This window comes from Scylla paramamosain, chromosome 26 (genome assembly GCF_035594125.1).
Source record: "Scylla paramamosain isolate STU-SP2022 chromosome 26, ASM3559412v1, whole genome shotgun sequence".
Lineage (NCBI taxonomy): Eukaryota > Metazoa > Arthropoda > Malacostraca > Decapoda > Portunidae > Scylla > Scylla paramamosain.
The window spans coordinates 15,426,591-15,441,590 of NC_087176.1; the positions used below are offsets into that span (position 1 = coordinate 15,426,591).

The 15,000-nt window shown below is 37.9% G+C and overlaps 1 protein-coding gene across 1 annotated transcript in view; it reads left to right on the top strand.

Annotated features, from left to right (window-relative positions):
- The window catches only part of LOC135113916 (uncharacterized), a 13,427-nt gene extending 553 nt beyond the window's left edge, over window positions 1-12,874 (top strand). Inside the window, exons 2-4 of the mRNA XM_064029534.1 lie at window positions 11,099-11,277; window positions 12,180-12,342; window positions 12,581-12,874. Coding sequence (XP_063885604.1) covers window positions 11,099-11,277; window positions 12,180-12,342; window positions 12,581-12,697 — 459 coding nt within the window. The 3' untranslated portion in view covers window positions 12,698-12,874. The remainder of the gene's footprint in view (window positions 1-11,098; window positions 11,278-12,179; window positions 12,343-12,580) is intronic.
- Window positions 12,875-15,000: the final 2,126 nt, after the last annotated feature.

The following is a 15,000-nucleotide window of genomic DNA, read 5'->3' on the forward strand; positions in this document are numbered from 1 at the left end:
GTGACCGTGGTTGGGATGGTCGGTCATTGCAGCAAACTTGCAAGAGTAGAGGGGCCACCGATGGCCCCTCTACTCCGTCACGGAGTCATCGTCATGTTAAGCGGCGGCGCCGTTTCAGCGGAAAGAGTCATATAAATTTAAAAGAGTGGCTCGCGAGTCGTACTTCATAAACAATTATGAAAAACAGCTAGTTAAAACAGCTTCTATGAAGTTAGGCGTTCTGAGACGTCTGCGCCAGTTTTTCTGCCCCCCCCCCTCCAGCTGCTAACTCTTTACAAGGGCTTTTTTCGTCTCATCAGCTCCTCTCCTCTAACTGACTTCAGCCTCTTTCTCTTCGCCGGAATGTTTAATCTCTTGTTAGCTTCTACTGCTATTTTGATGGTAACTACTCTTTTGATGTTGCTAACTCCATGTCTCCCCTCCTCCTGCGCCTCGCTGCACAAGACTTTCTTCTTTCTTTCACCCCTATTTTGTCCACCTCTCTAATGCAAGAGTTAACCAGTATTCCCAATCATTCATCACCTTCTCTCGTAAACTCTGAGTCTCCCTTCCTGCTTCTGCATTTCCACCTTCCCATAACTTGAAGTCCTTCAAGAGGGAGGTTTCAAGACAGTAATCCTTCAATTTTTGCCCACCACTTCGGACCCTATTTGGGAACGGTATCGCAGTGAGTTTTTTTTTATTTTTTTTTATTAGATTTTTGTTGCCCTTGGCCGGTGTACCCCTTACATAAAAAAAAAATAGTAGTAGTAGTAGTAGTAGTAGTAGTAGTAGTAGTAGCAGCAGCAGAAGTAGTAGTAGGAGGAGGCAGCAGGCACTTGCCAAAATGATAATTACTCCCAATGAGGTCTAAAGCACTGGATCAGGAGGTGCTGTGAACTTATCGTTAAACTCAGCTGTGACCTCACTGAACGTTTCCCTTTGTGTTTCACAACACAAGGGGGCAGTCACATCCTGTCCTCTAAAGACAACATTTTTCCTCCACACAAAACTACAAGCACCTAATAACCCACACACCCTTCACCCAAATTTCAGAATTATCATGGCGACTCCTACACCAGCCTGAGTCCCCATTTGAGGAGGAGACAACAAATGTCGCCAGGTCGGATTGCCGTTCTGACAACGATTCTAAGTGTCTTGACAACCCCCTCAACTTTTTCTTCATTAACTTTTCTTACATTCGCGATCTAAGATCTAATTTTCAATCTGTAGAAAACCACCTCTCCTCTTCTAAACCTCATTTTCCTATCCTCACTGAAACTCTGGTGTCTGACGGTAGCCCCTTTTCTATTCCCTCCTTCTTTGTCTATCCTCATTTTCAATCCAGATCTGAATGTTGCGTTCTTCTGCGCAATGAATTAAACTGCTCTCGTGCCCACGTTCTTCAATCTTCCGAGTTTTCCATCATCTGGCTACGACTACAGAGTCACTCATGCTACATTTATCTGTGTTGAATACCTCTCACCTAACTCCTATGACTGTAAGAAATTCTTTGACTAATTAACTTCCAAAGTGAAGCATATTCATGTCTGTCTTCTCTTTTGCAGAGATTTCCATTCTTGGAGACTTCGGTGTTCACTACCAGCTTTAGCTTTCATCTCCCTTCATTGATCATTCTGGTGAACTAGCCTTCAACTTTGCTGTTCTCCACGATGTAAAGCAATTGGTGCAACACCTTACTCGTATTCCTATGACTCGTATTCGTATGACTGTAAGAAATTCTTTGACTAATTAACTTCCAAAGTGAAGCATATTCATGTCTGTCTTCCCTTTTGCAGAGATTTCCATTCTTGGAGACTTCGGTGTTCACTACCAGCTTTAGCTTTCATCTCCTTTCATTGATCATTCTGGTGAACTAGCCTTCAACTTTGCTGTTCTCCACGATGTAAAGCAATTGGTGCAACACCTTACTCGTATTCCTGACAGTCTTGGAGATACGCCCAACATTCTTGACCTTTTCCTGACCTCTTATCCTTCTGCTTATGCTGTCACCCTCTCTTCTCTTTTGGACTCCTCCGATCACAATATCATATCTGTATCTTGTCCTATCGATCCAATCCCTCCTCAGGATTTTCCAAAGCAAAAGTGCCTCTGGTGTTTTGCCTCTGCTAGTTGTGGAGACTTGAGGAGGTATTTTCCTGATTTTCCTTGGAATGACTACTGCTTCCGTGTTAGATACCCTTCTTTGTGTTCTGAGCGCATATCAGAAATGATAGCGTCGGGCATGGAGGTGTACATTCATCATTCTTTTTCTCAACCTAAACCGTCCAAACCATGGTTTAATACTGCTTGTTTTCGTGCTATAAATGATAGAGAGATGGCCCACAAAATGTACTTAAGCCTTCCATCACCAGAATCTCATGTACTTTATATTTCTGAACGGAACCATACCAGGTTTGTTCTCCAACTAGCCAAAAATTCCTTTATTAACAAAAAGTGTCAAAATCTTTCGAGATCTAACTCCGCTCGTGACTTCTGGCAACCAGCTAAAAATATCTCCAATAATTTTGCTTCTTCTTTCCCTCCTTTATTTCAACCAGATGGCACCACTGCTATCACATCTATCTCTAAAGCTGATCTCTTCGTTCAACCTTTGCTAAAAATTCCACCTTGGACGATTCAGGGCTTGTTTCTCCCTCTCCTCCACCCTCTGACTACTTCATGCTATCTATTAAAATTCTTCGCAATTATGTTTTCCATGCCCTCGCTGGCCTAACTCTCGGAAGGCTTATGAACCTGATGTGGTCCCTCTTATTGTTCTCCGAAACTGCGCCTCCATGCTTGCACCTTGCCTAGACAAACTCTTTCAACTTTGTCATTATCTACCTTTCCTTCTTACTGGAAGTCTGCCTACATTCAGCCTGTTCCTAAATAGGGTGACCGTTCTAATCCCTCAAACTACCTTCCTATTACTTTAATTTTCTGTCTATCTAAAGATTTTCTAATCTATTCTCAACATGAAGATTCTTAAACATCTATCACTTCACAACCTTCTATCTGATCGCCAGTATGGGTTCCGTCAACTGGTGATCTGGCTTTCCTTACTGAGTCTTGGTCATCCTCTTTTAGAGATTTTGGTGAAACTTTTACTGTTGCTTTGGATATGTTAAAAGCTTTTGATAGAGTCTGGCACAGAGCTTTGATTTCCAAACTACCCTCCTACGGCTTCTATCCTTCTGTCTGTAACTTTATCTCAAGTTCTATTGCTGCTTAGATAGACGGTCACTGTTTTTCTCCTAAATCTATTAACAGTGGTGTTCCTCAGGGTTCTGTCCTGTTACCCACTCTCTTCTTATTATTCATCAATGAACTTCTAAACCTTCTTGTCCCATCCACTCCTACGTTGATGATACCATCCTGCACTTTTCCATGTCTTTTCATACACTTCCAACGCTTCAGGAAGTAAACATTTCTCGCAGGGAAGCCACAGAACGCCTGGCTTCTGATCTTTCTAAAGCAAACTTGGTATTGTTCAATGCCTCAAAAACTTAATTCTTCCATCTATCAACTCGACACAACCTTCCAGACAAGGAGGATTCTACTCATACCGCTCTTCAAGACAGGGTAGAATGAAAAGCTTTTTGTCTCATCAACTCCTCTCCTCTAACTGACTGTCTTCAGCCTCTCTCTCATCGCCGCAATGTTGCATCTCTAGCTGTTCTTTACTGCTATTTTCATGCTAACAGTTCTTCTGATCTTGCTAAGTGCATGCCTCCCCTCCTCCCGCGGCTTCGCTGCACAAAACTTTCTTCTTTCGGTCATCCCTATTTTGTCTACCTCTCTAATGCAAGAGTTAACCAGTGTTTTCAATCATTCATCCCTTTCTCTGGTAAAATCTGGAACTTCCTGCCTGCTTCTGTATTTCCACCTTCCTATGACTTGAATTCCTTCAAGGGGGAGGTTTCAAGACACGTATCCTTCAATTTTTGACTACCGCTTTGGATCCTTTTATGGGACTGGCATATCAGTGGGCTTTTTCTTTTTTTATTGGATTTTTGTTGCCCTTGACCAATCTCCCTCCTACATAAAAAAAAAGTATCAGCAGAAACATATTACTATAATTTAACTTTTTAATTATCATTACTGTTACTATTACAATTACAACATAATAACAACAGCTGCAGCCTTTGCGGTCCCGTCTCAGAGAAAACTACCAGATGAGATCCTTTGGTTCCCTTCTTTTCCCTTCGTCGTACAACCACCCTCGAAGAGTACCACCCTACCTAACCAATCTGGTCAACCATCAGCTAAGTCTGCAGGACCAGCTCCAGTGGGTGGATGTTTTGTCCTTCCCTTGAGTGGTTTACTTTCTGTGCTTCTTTGTAAATATACTCATTCATAGTGAGTTTTCAATATTGTTATTCTCCTAAATAGCAGTCCTAGGGCAATCCTGGATTGTTATTTTTAATCTTAAGGCTAGGAAATTGTGTCCTCTCAGAGGAATTCATTTCGAAGGCCCTTTTCTCTCACAATTACACTGGTGGTGTTATCCATAATATCAATAATGTTATGAAGCTTCACTGTGCTTAGCTATCTCACCAATACTTACACTTACCCATCCTTCTCTTATTATTTTTATTTCATCCTTAAGATCCAGTCTTCCATTTGTCATTGCAACATCAAGGTTCCCATTTTTAGATTGGGTGTTTTGCCTGTAAAACCTATAGCTTGTCGAAGACTGAAGTGCTTCTTGTTTTGCCATACCGGAGTTGTTCAGATTTGTAATTACTGAATGGCATATTATATTCTGCTGTCCATTTCAGTATTTTCATGTGTTGGAGAAGCGTCATCTTGTGGCTGTTTTATTGAATACTCTGGTATGTCCGCAAACGATGTTGTTCTCGAGTGCTTCGAGTGGCCTATGTTTCCGATCATGATGATGATCCTTGAGGAATACTACTTATATCAGGTATAGATCCTGGCCATTTTTCTTGTACTGTCACCCTCTGTTCTTTAGTTAGAAAACTGTGCAGCCACTTGCCCAGTTTGTTGGATAATATCATGTCCAAGTCCTACACTTTGTGAAGGAGAATGCCATGGTCTACTTTGTCAAATGCCTTGGGAAAATCAAGGTAGATGACACCGACATTCTTAACATTTTGTATGTCTCGTAGTATTTCGGCATAATGTGAGAGTAGCTGATAAAGGCAAGAGTGACCTTACATATAATCATGCTGATCATCAATGAAGGCTTTCCTCTCTTCTATGAAACTGACCATCTTGTCTTATATTGATCACACACACTTAATTATGTGTGAGCAAAATGTCGCGAGGCTGTTTTTTTTTTTTTCACTTTTGCTTCCTCTCTTGTGTATGAGCCTGATTGTTCTGCTCTTCAGAAATCGTGTTAAATGTTCTGTGGTGAGGTATCTATTCTACGGAAACCTCAGTGTTGTAACCACTTATTTATTGTACCTGTTTAAAACCTGGGCATGGAAGTTGTATGGTCCAGTAGTTGGGAGAGATTTTGTTTACAGCTGCTATTATTTCTTCCGGAGTAACTTACACTGATGACAGCTGATGAGGAACCTCTAGACTAATGGTTCCCAACCTAATGGTAATTACCCACAAGTATCCAATTTGTATAATTCGAGAGGGTAATGGAAGGTAGAAAATAAAGACATTCATATTGTTAAAAATGTGTGTGTGTGTGTGTGTGTGTGTGTGTGTGTGTGTGTGTGTGTGTGTGTGTGTGTGCGTGTGTGTGTGTGTGTGTGTGTGTGTGTGTGTGTGTGTGTGTGTGTGTGTGTGTGTGTGTGTGTGTGTGCAAAATGTAATTGTTTGTGCAGTATGGGTGTAAGAGAGAAAACTTAGAGGAGAACGGACTTGTCCTACATGGGACAAGCAGCAGGCGGTGGGCGGTGAGCCACCACAACAGAGGACATAGGGGAGGAGCGCTGGAATGTGGTTTCCTGCTGTGCTCTGCTCTCCGTTGCGTCTATGAGTTGCTGTGCCTTTCTTGTGCCACTGTAACAGCATATAGGTAATACCATGCATAGACAGTGCCATGCATAGACAATGTCGTGTCGTGAGAAAACTGCCTGAAGCTGTGACTGAGGGGAGATTCTGTGCCTGCCCTGCAGGATGATTGCCAGAGAGACTGAGGTAATGCGTCCTTGTAATGTGATTGCATCTTTGTGCTGTGTACTATGCAAGGCCAATAAATTAGACAGGTCTTCCCACCAGCCCACCCCCTAGGGAATTTTGAGCACATGCACATTTTGGAGCACGGTGCTGCTGATGTTATGGGGTGGAAAACATCACAAAGTCTTGAAATGTCGGGATAGAAAAATGGGTATTAATGGAAGATTCTATGGAATGAACTTGTTTCAGAGGTATAGTTAATGTAATGAATTTCTTACACTTTATCGGTTATTTTTTTTTCTTTATGTAGGAATGACACTGGCCAAGGGCAACAAAAAATCTAATATAAAAAATGCCCACTGAAATGCCAGTCCCATAAAAGGGTCAAAGCAGTGGTCAAAAATTGGTGGATTAGTGTCTTGAAACCTCCCTCTTGGAGGAATTCAAGTCATAGGAAAGTGGAAATACAGAAGCAGGCAGGGAGTTCCAGAGTTTACCAGAGAAAGGGATGAATGATTGAGAATACTGGTTAACTCTTGCCTTAGAGAGGTGGACAGAATAGGGGTGAGAGAAAGAAGAAAGTCTTGTGCAGCGAGGCCGCGGAAGGAGGGGAGGCATGCAGTTAGCAAGATCAGAAGAGCAGTTAGCATGAAAATAGCGGTAGAAGACAGCTAGATATGCAACATTGCGGCGGTGAGAGAGAGGCTGAAGACAGTCAATTAGAGGAGAGGAGTTGATGAGACGAAAAGCTTTTGATTCCACCCTGTCTAGAAGAGCAGTATGAGTGGAACCCTCCAGATATGAGAAGCATACTCCATACATGGACGGATAAGGCCTTTGTACAGAGTTACCAGCTGGGGGGACGAGAAAAACTGGCGGAGACGTCTCAGAACACCTAACTTCATAGAAGCTGTTTTAGCTAAAGATGAGGTGAAGTTTCCAGTTCAGATTATAAGTAAAGGACAGACTGAGGATGTTCAGTCTAGAAGAGGGGGACAGTTGAGTGTCATTGAAGAAGAGGGGATAGTTGTCTGGAAGGTTGTGTCGAGTTGATAGATGGAGGAATTGAGTTTTTGATGCATTGAACAATACCAAGTTTGCTCTGCCCCAATCAGAAATTTTAGAAAGATCAAAAGTCAGGTGTTCTGTGGCTTCCCTGCGTGATATGTTTACCTCCTGAAGGGTTGGACGTCTATGAAAAGACGTGGAAAAGTGCAGGGTGGTATCATCAGCGTAGGAGTGGATAGGGCAAGAAGTTTGGTTTAGGAGATCATTAATGAATAATAAGAAGAGAGTGGGATGACAGGACAGAACCCTGAGGAACACCACTGTTAATAGATTTAGGAGAAGAACAGTGACCGTCTACCAGAGCAGCAATAGAACGGTCAGAAAGGAAACTTGAGATGAAGTTACAAAGAAAAGGATAGAAACCGTAGGAGGGTAGTTTGGAAATCAAAGCTTTGTGCCAGACTCTATCAAAAGCTTTTGATATGTCCAAGGCAACAGCAAAAGTTTCACCAAAATCTCTAAAAGAGGATGACCAAGACTAAGTAAGGAAAGCCAGAAGATCACCAATAGAGCGGCCTTGACGGAACCCATACTGGCGATCAGATAGAAGGTTGTGAAGTGATAGATGTTTAAGAATCTTCCTGTTGAGGATAGATTCAAAAACTTTAGATAGGCAGGAAATTAAAGCAAAAGGACGGTAGTTTTAGGGACAGGTTGAATGTAGGCAAACTTCCAGCAAGAAGGAAAGGTAGATGTTGACAGACAGAGCTGAAAGAGTTTGACTGGGCAAGGTGCAAGCACGGAGGCACAGTTTCGGAGAACAATAGGAGGGACCCCATCAGGTCCATAAGCCTTCCGAGGGTTTAGGCCAGCGAGGGCATGGAAAACATCATTGCGGAGAATTTTAATAGGTGGCATGAAGTAGTCAGAGGGTGGAGGAGAGGGAGGAACAAGCCCAGAATTGTCCAAGGTAGAGTTTTTAGCAAAGGTTTGAGCAAAGAGTTCAGCTTTAGAAATAGATGTGAGAAGCAGTAGTGCCATCTGGTTGAAATAGAGGAGGGAAAGAAGAAGAAGCAAAGTTATCGGAGATATTTTTGGCTAGATGCCAGAAATCACGAGGGGAGTTAGATCTTGGAAGGTTTTGACATTTTCTGTTAATGAAGGAGTTTTTGGCTAGTTGGAGAACAGACTTGGCATGGTTCCGGGCAGAAATATAAAGTGTGTGAGATTCTGGTGATGGAAAGCTTAAGTACCTTTTGTGGGCCATCTCTCTATCATGTATAGCACGAGAACAAGCTGTGTTAAACCAAGGTTTAGAAGGTTTAGGACGAGAAAAAGAGTGAGGAATGTATGCCTCCATGCCAGACACTATCACCTCTGTTATGCGCTCAGCACACAAAGACGGGTCTTTGACACGGAAGCAGTAGTCATTTCAAGGAAAATCAGCAAAATACCTCCTCAGGTCCCCCCAACTAACAGAGACAAAACGCCACAGGCACCTTCGCTTAGGGGATCCTGAGGAGGGATTGGAGTGATAGGACAAGATAAAGATATGAGATTGTGATCGGAGGAGCCGAACGGAGAAGAAAGGGTGACAGCATAAGCAGAAGGATTAGAGGTCAGGAAAAGGTCAAGAATGTTGGGCGTATCTCCAAGACGGTCAGGAATACGAGTACGGTGTTGCACCAATTGCTCTAGATCATGGAGGATAGCAAAGTTGTAGGCTAGTTCACCAGGATGGTCAGTGAAGGGAGAGGAAAGCCAAAGCTGGTGGTGAACATTGAAGTCTCCAAGAATGGAGATCTCTGCAAAAGGGAAGAGGGTCAGAATGTGCTCCACTTTGGAAGTTAAGTAGTCAAAGAATTTCTTATAGTCAGAGGAGTTAGGTGAGAGGTATACAGCACAGATAAATTTAGTATGAGAGTGACTCTGTAGTCGTAGCCAGATGGTGGAAAACTCGGAAGATTCAAGAGCGTGGGCACGAGAGCATGTTAAGTCATTGAGCACATAAGCGCAGCATCCAGCTTTGGATCGAAAATGAGGATAGAGAAAGTAGGAGGGAACAGAAAAGGGGCTACTGTCAGTTGCCTCAGACACCTGAGTTTCAGTGAGGAAAAGAAGATGAGGTTTAGAAGAGGAGAGGTGGTGTTCTACAGATTGAAAATTAGATCTTAGACCGCGAATGTAACAAAAGTTAATGAAGAAAAAATTGAGGGGGTGTCAAGTCACATAGGGTCGTCGACAGAAAGGCAGTCCGACCTGGGGACATTTACGGTCCCCTCCCCAGATGGGGACTCCGAGGCTGGTGTAGGAGTCGCCATGATGATTTTGAAATTTTTGAGTGAAGGGTGTGTGTGTTATTAGGCGCTTGTAGTTTTGTGTGGAGGAAGAGAGTTGTCTTTAGAGGGCAGGCTGTGACTGCCCCCTTGTGTTGTGAGACACAAAGGGAAACGTTCAGTGAGGTCACAGCTGGGTTTAATAATAAGTTCACAGCACCCCCTGAACAGTGCTTTAGACCTCACTGGGAGTAATTATCGTTTCGGCTGGTGTCTACTGCCTCCTCCTCAGAAAGTGGAGTTTTCCATCTATAAAGATGGCAAACTTTTCATGACGAGTATCACAAATAAATGAATATCAGTTCAACTAATTTATTTTACTAGTTTTGATATAGCAAATTCAGACTGGTGTTTATATTAAAATATTTCAAAATTTAGAAATGAAAGAAAAAAAAAGAGTTGGCACCTTTGCTTGAGATGCCTGACGTAGCTAGCGGTGACAGACCTTCAATCGAATGATTGCTTTCAGCGGTTTACCACCGTTTCTTTATTATAGATATATACCTATTCCTGTGATGACACAAGGCAGAAACTGAGTCACTGAGTTACCATAATGCTTTGTTATAACATACTGCCACATAACAGATGATTTAGAGTTTGAAATCTTTCAAGAGGGAAGTGTCAAGACATGTCTCATAACTTTTGGATAATTGTTTGGTCTTTTCAGGCGTCCTCAATGTTTTTTAGCTTATTGGTTGCCCTACAAAGGCAAAAGTTTTGAGTTCAACATAAATTTTAAGGTTTCTGTATTTTTTTTCAGTAAATACAATTAGGTAGCATAAGAATACACAACCATACCAAGGGAGTGAGGATGAGGAACATGTTACACGTCTTGTGAAGATATTCTTAGATATTCTGGGGGGCAGTTAAGTTTTGTTTTGCTATTGAATACTCTGAAATCAGATAAAAAAAAAAAAATGTTTCTCATACAATGGAAGATGAATGGAGTAGACTTAGTAATCAGGTTGCTAGTGTTATCAGGGAGCTTTTAAAGAAAATTGGATCTATTTAAAGATGAAGATGATATGTGGAAATAGCTAGGTACGTTTCATGCAGGGACACCCTTGTGCAGACCTGATGGTTTCTTCCAGCTTCCCTTATTTCCTTACGTTTTTTTTTTCTTATGCTTTGCAGTTCTGATCGTCATATTATAGGAAGGATATTAGTCTATTAGAATTTGTACAAAGAAGAATGAAGAAAGAAACATGCAAGGAATGAGAAGTATTCCTTATGAAACCAGACTGAAGCTTTTATTTTACATTTATTAGAGAGATGTGCAGTAGGTTAAGAGAGGATTGGATAACGGTCTTTAAATGGTATAGAGATAACAAAAGCAAAATTTCCAGGGTCAGAAATCACGATAGGACAAGAAATAATGGGTTCAACTTTGTTAAAATTAGATCAAACAAATAGAAAGGAATTTTCAAATGGAATGATAGATGACTAGGATAGACTCAGTATTCAAGTTGTTAGTGCCGAGTCATTAAGGATATTTAAAAGATTAGTCAAACTATGTAATGAGGATGATAAGTGGAAAGAGATGGGTGAAAATAGCTAAGTATGTTTCATACAAGGACTGCCACAGTTAGGCCTGACGGCTTCTTGTAGTTTCCTTTATTTTCTTATGTTCTTGTTGTGTGGTTTCTGTAACAAAATAAATTCCCTCATAGTGGCTGGAGTTGGAAAAAGCTGTACAGAAAGTAATGAAAGGAAGATTCTCGATGATCATCTACGAAAATTACATAGCACCGATCATCGCGACCCGCTACACGGATTTACGCGGACGCACTCCATTCTACATCAGCAAAGAAACCTTCCCTGTCATGGCCTCTGTTGGGTGGAGTTTCAGGTTAGTAAGAGACTAGGCTAGGACCCGTCATTTATACCTTTAGTGTCTGTTCTCTTCCTGCACTCTTGCTCGCCTTTATAATGATCTTTTGCGTTGATTTTATTTATCTATTTCCTTATTTATAATTACTATTATTTATTTATTTTTTTTTTATGCAAGAGGTGCTCAACTAAAAGCAACATCGTTGCAAAAAAAAAGTCCACTGGTCCCAAAAGAAAATTATTTAAAAGCAGTTTTGAATTACACTGAAATTTCTTGAAATCTTGAAGGAATTCAACTCATAAGTGAAAGGAAATACACAGGCAGGTAGAGAGTTATAGATTATTAGTAAAACGGACTGAAAACCAGTGAATAATTTATAACTTTTCCAATAAGGGCGTCGACAGAATATGAGTAAAACAGAATATGCGAAGGCGAAGGATGGAGGGTCATGCAATAAGCAGAATCAGGATGGCACTTAGTGTGAAATTAGTTATATAAAACTATGCAACCTTGTGGCTAGGAGAGACTTAAGAGAGTCAGTAAGAGAAATTTGGAAATTAAAGCTATGTACCAGACTCTATCAAACGCTTCTTGTTATATCTAAGATAACGCCTAAAGTTTCATCAAAGCTGCTTAAAGAGTATGATGAAGATTCAGTGAGGAAGATCAGGATATCACTAGTAGAACAGCCACGACAGATCCCATAATGGGGATTAAGTATAATATGAAATTATAAATATTTAAGAATCTTTCTCTTAAGCATAGACTCAGAAACTTTAGAAAGACGTGGAATTAAATCAATAGATCGATAGTTTGAAAGATTTGTGTGTTAGGAACAGACTGAATGTAGGCAATCTTGAGAAGGAAGGAAAATTTGATTTTAACAAAGTTGGATGGAATTTTCTTTTGACTTATTGCAGGAAAGGTCTTCCAATATATCGTCGCATGAACGAATTAATGCATAGCTTACGAGATGCAGGCATCATCGCTCAATGGACACAGGAAGTAATGGCCAACAGAGTTAGAGCTGAAAAAGGGGATAAAAAAATTGAATCTTTTGACGTCCTAAATGAAATTCAAAAGGTAAGAAATAATGTACATCAGACATTAAAATCATGTTACTGAATGTAGTTTTCCACTGAATGTGATATTTTTATTATATATATATATATATATATATATATATATATATATATATATATATATATATATATATATATATATATATATATATATATATATATATATATATATATATATATATATATATATATATATATATATAATTTTTTTATTTTTTTATTTTTTTCCATAAACATAGGAATATACCAGTGGAATACCCCTCGGAGTTGGACACCTACAAGGAGCATTCATTCTTTTTAGTTTTGGTAGTGTAGTGGGTCTATTATCTTTCGTTATGGAATTTTTTTTTGCGTGAAAGCAGGATCTTTGGTGATGGAACAGCTGTATGTAGATGAGTAATTTGTGCTGACTTTATAGTAAAATGCAATATAAAAAAGTGCAAATTATTTTCCGAAATCTTGCTGTATGGATTTATTGAAAATAATCTTACAAAACAAAATTATATATAATAAAGCATTTGCTATGAACAGCAGTTAAGAAAACATATTTAGCACATATCCTCACGTTCTTTATCTTCTTTTAAATAATATATATATATATATATATATATATATATATATATATATATATATATATATATATATATATATATATATATATATATATATATATATATATATATATATATATATATATATATATATATATATATATATATATATATATATATATATATATATATATATATATATATATATATATATATATATATATATATATATATATATATTTTTTTTTATTTATTTTTTTTTTCCGAAAAAAATAATGTTGCAATTGGAAATTTTATTGTTATTTTATAATAAAGCATACAGAAAGTCAGTTTTATTTTTTCCTTGTTAACATTATTAATTTCTAATGTAAAAACTGTCTAACGCAAACAAACACACACACACAAACACGAAAGAAATATTTGAAACATTTATTCATGGCTGACAAGTTTTGTACAATTGGAAGAATTTGATAGTTTAATATCTGGTGCAGCATGTTTATATGAAGCAAAGGTTTTCCAGGTAGTAATGCCATAACTATTTTTAATACAATAATAAAAATGCGAAATACAATAACTAAGCTGAAAATGCAATAAAATACAATAGCAATGATTATATTAGCAAACATATGACAATAATAATAATAATAATTATATATATATATATATATATATATATATATATATATATATATATATATATATATATATATATATATATATATATATATATATATATATATATATATATATATATATATATATATGAAGAAAAAATGTAGTGAATAATATAATGTCAACATCAGACACAGTACTGATGACGTAATTTTTAAGCAAAATATATGATGAATCAATACATGGATAAAAAGTAATAATAATAATAATAATAATAATAATAATAATAATAATAATAATAATAATAATAATAATAATAATGATAATAATAATAATAATAATAGTAATAATAATAATAATCAACTTTTTAATACAATTAATAAATGTGCATCTTTAATATAAAGTGGTATAGAGTTCCAGAAGATAGGTCTTCAATAAGTGATCGTGTGTTGAAATTTATCGAGCCGGTGTGATGGTAGGCACAGGTCATCATGATGTCTTGTGTTGTGAGATAGAAAGAGGTTGTGTAACAAGTTCTTGTTTATGTACATGTAGGTAGCTATTGCAAGTTAGCATACATCACCTAATAAAAAAAAAATAAATAAATAAACTGATTGTTTGAAAAGTGGATTAGTGTGCTCTAGATAGCCAGTATTGGTTATTTTCCTGACTTTTTTTTTATTGTCTTTCAGTTTTAGCTTTAAGCAAATAAGGTAGGTAGAATAGGTGGTGCACCATATTGGGTCACAGTACGATAAGAATGAATACATATAAGCTTTAGGTACATTAAGACGTACATTACATTACGTCTTGTGGCATGAAATCTTTAATTTGATATGCCTAGGAAATTTTAGAATAATATTATGGATGTGATATTTGAAAGTTAAAGAATCATCATAAGTAACACCAAAAAAATACTATTTGACTTGTTTTTTTAGTAAATTTGGCTATTTAGGTAATGTGTTCTTTTGCTTATAAATAACATAAAGTGAGATTTCTTTATACTGATAATATGTCTATTCCAGATACAAAATCGATATATATATATATATATATATATATATATATATATATATATATATATATATATATATATATATATATATATATATATATATATATATATATATATATATATATATATATATATATATATATTCCACCTGTTCCTAAAAAGGGTCACCGTTGTAATCCCTCAAACTACCGTCCTATTGCTTTAATTTCCTGCCTATCTAAAGTTTTTGAGTCTATCCTCAACAGGAAGATTCTTAAACATCTATCACTTCACAACCTTCTATCTGATCGCCAGTATGGGTTCCGTCAAGGCCGCTCTACTGGTGATCTTCTGGCTTTCCTTACTGAATCTTGGTCATCCTCTTTTAGAGATTTTGGTGAAACTTTTGCTGTTGCCTTGGACATATCAAAAGCTTTTGATAGAGTCTGGCACAAAGCTTTGATTTCCAAACTACCCTCCTACGGTTTCTATCATTCTCTCT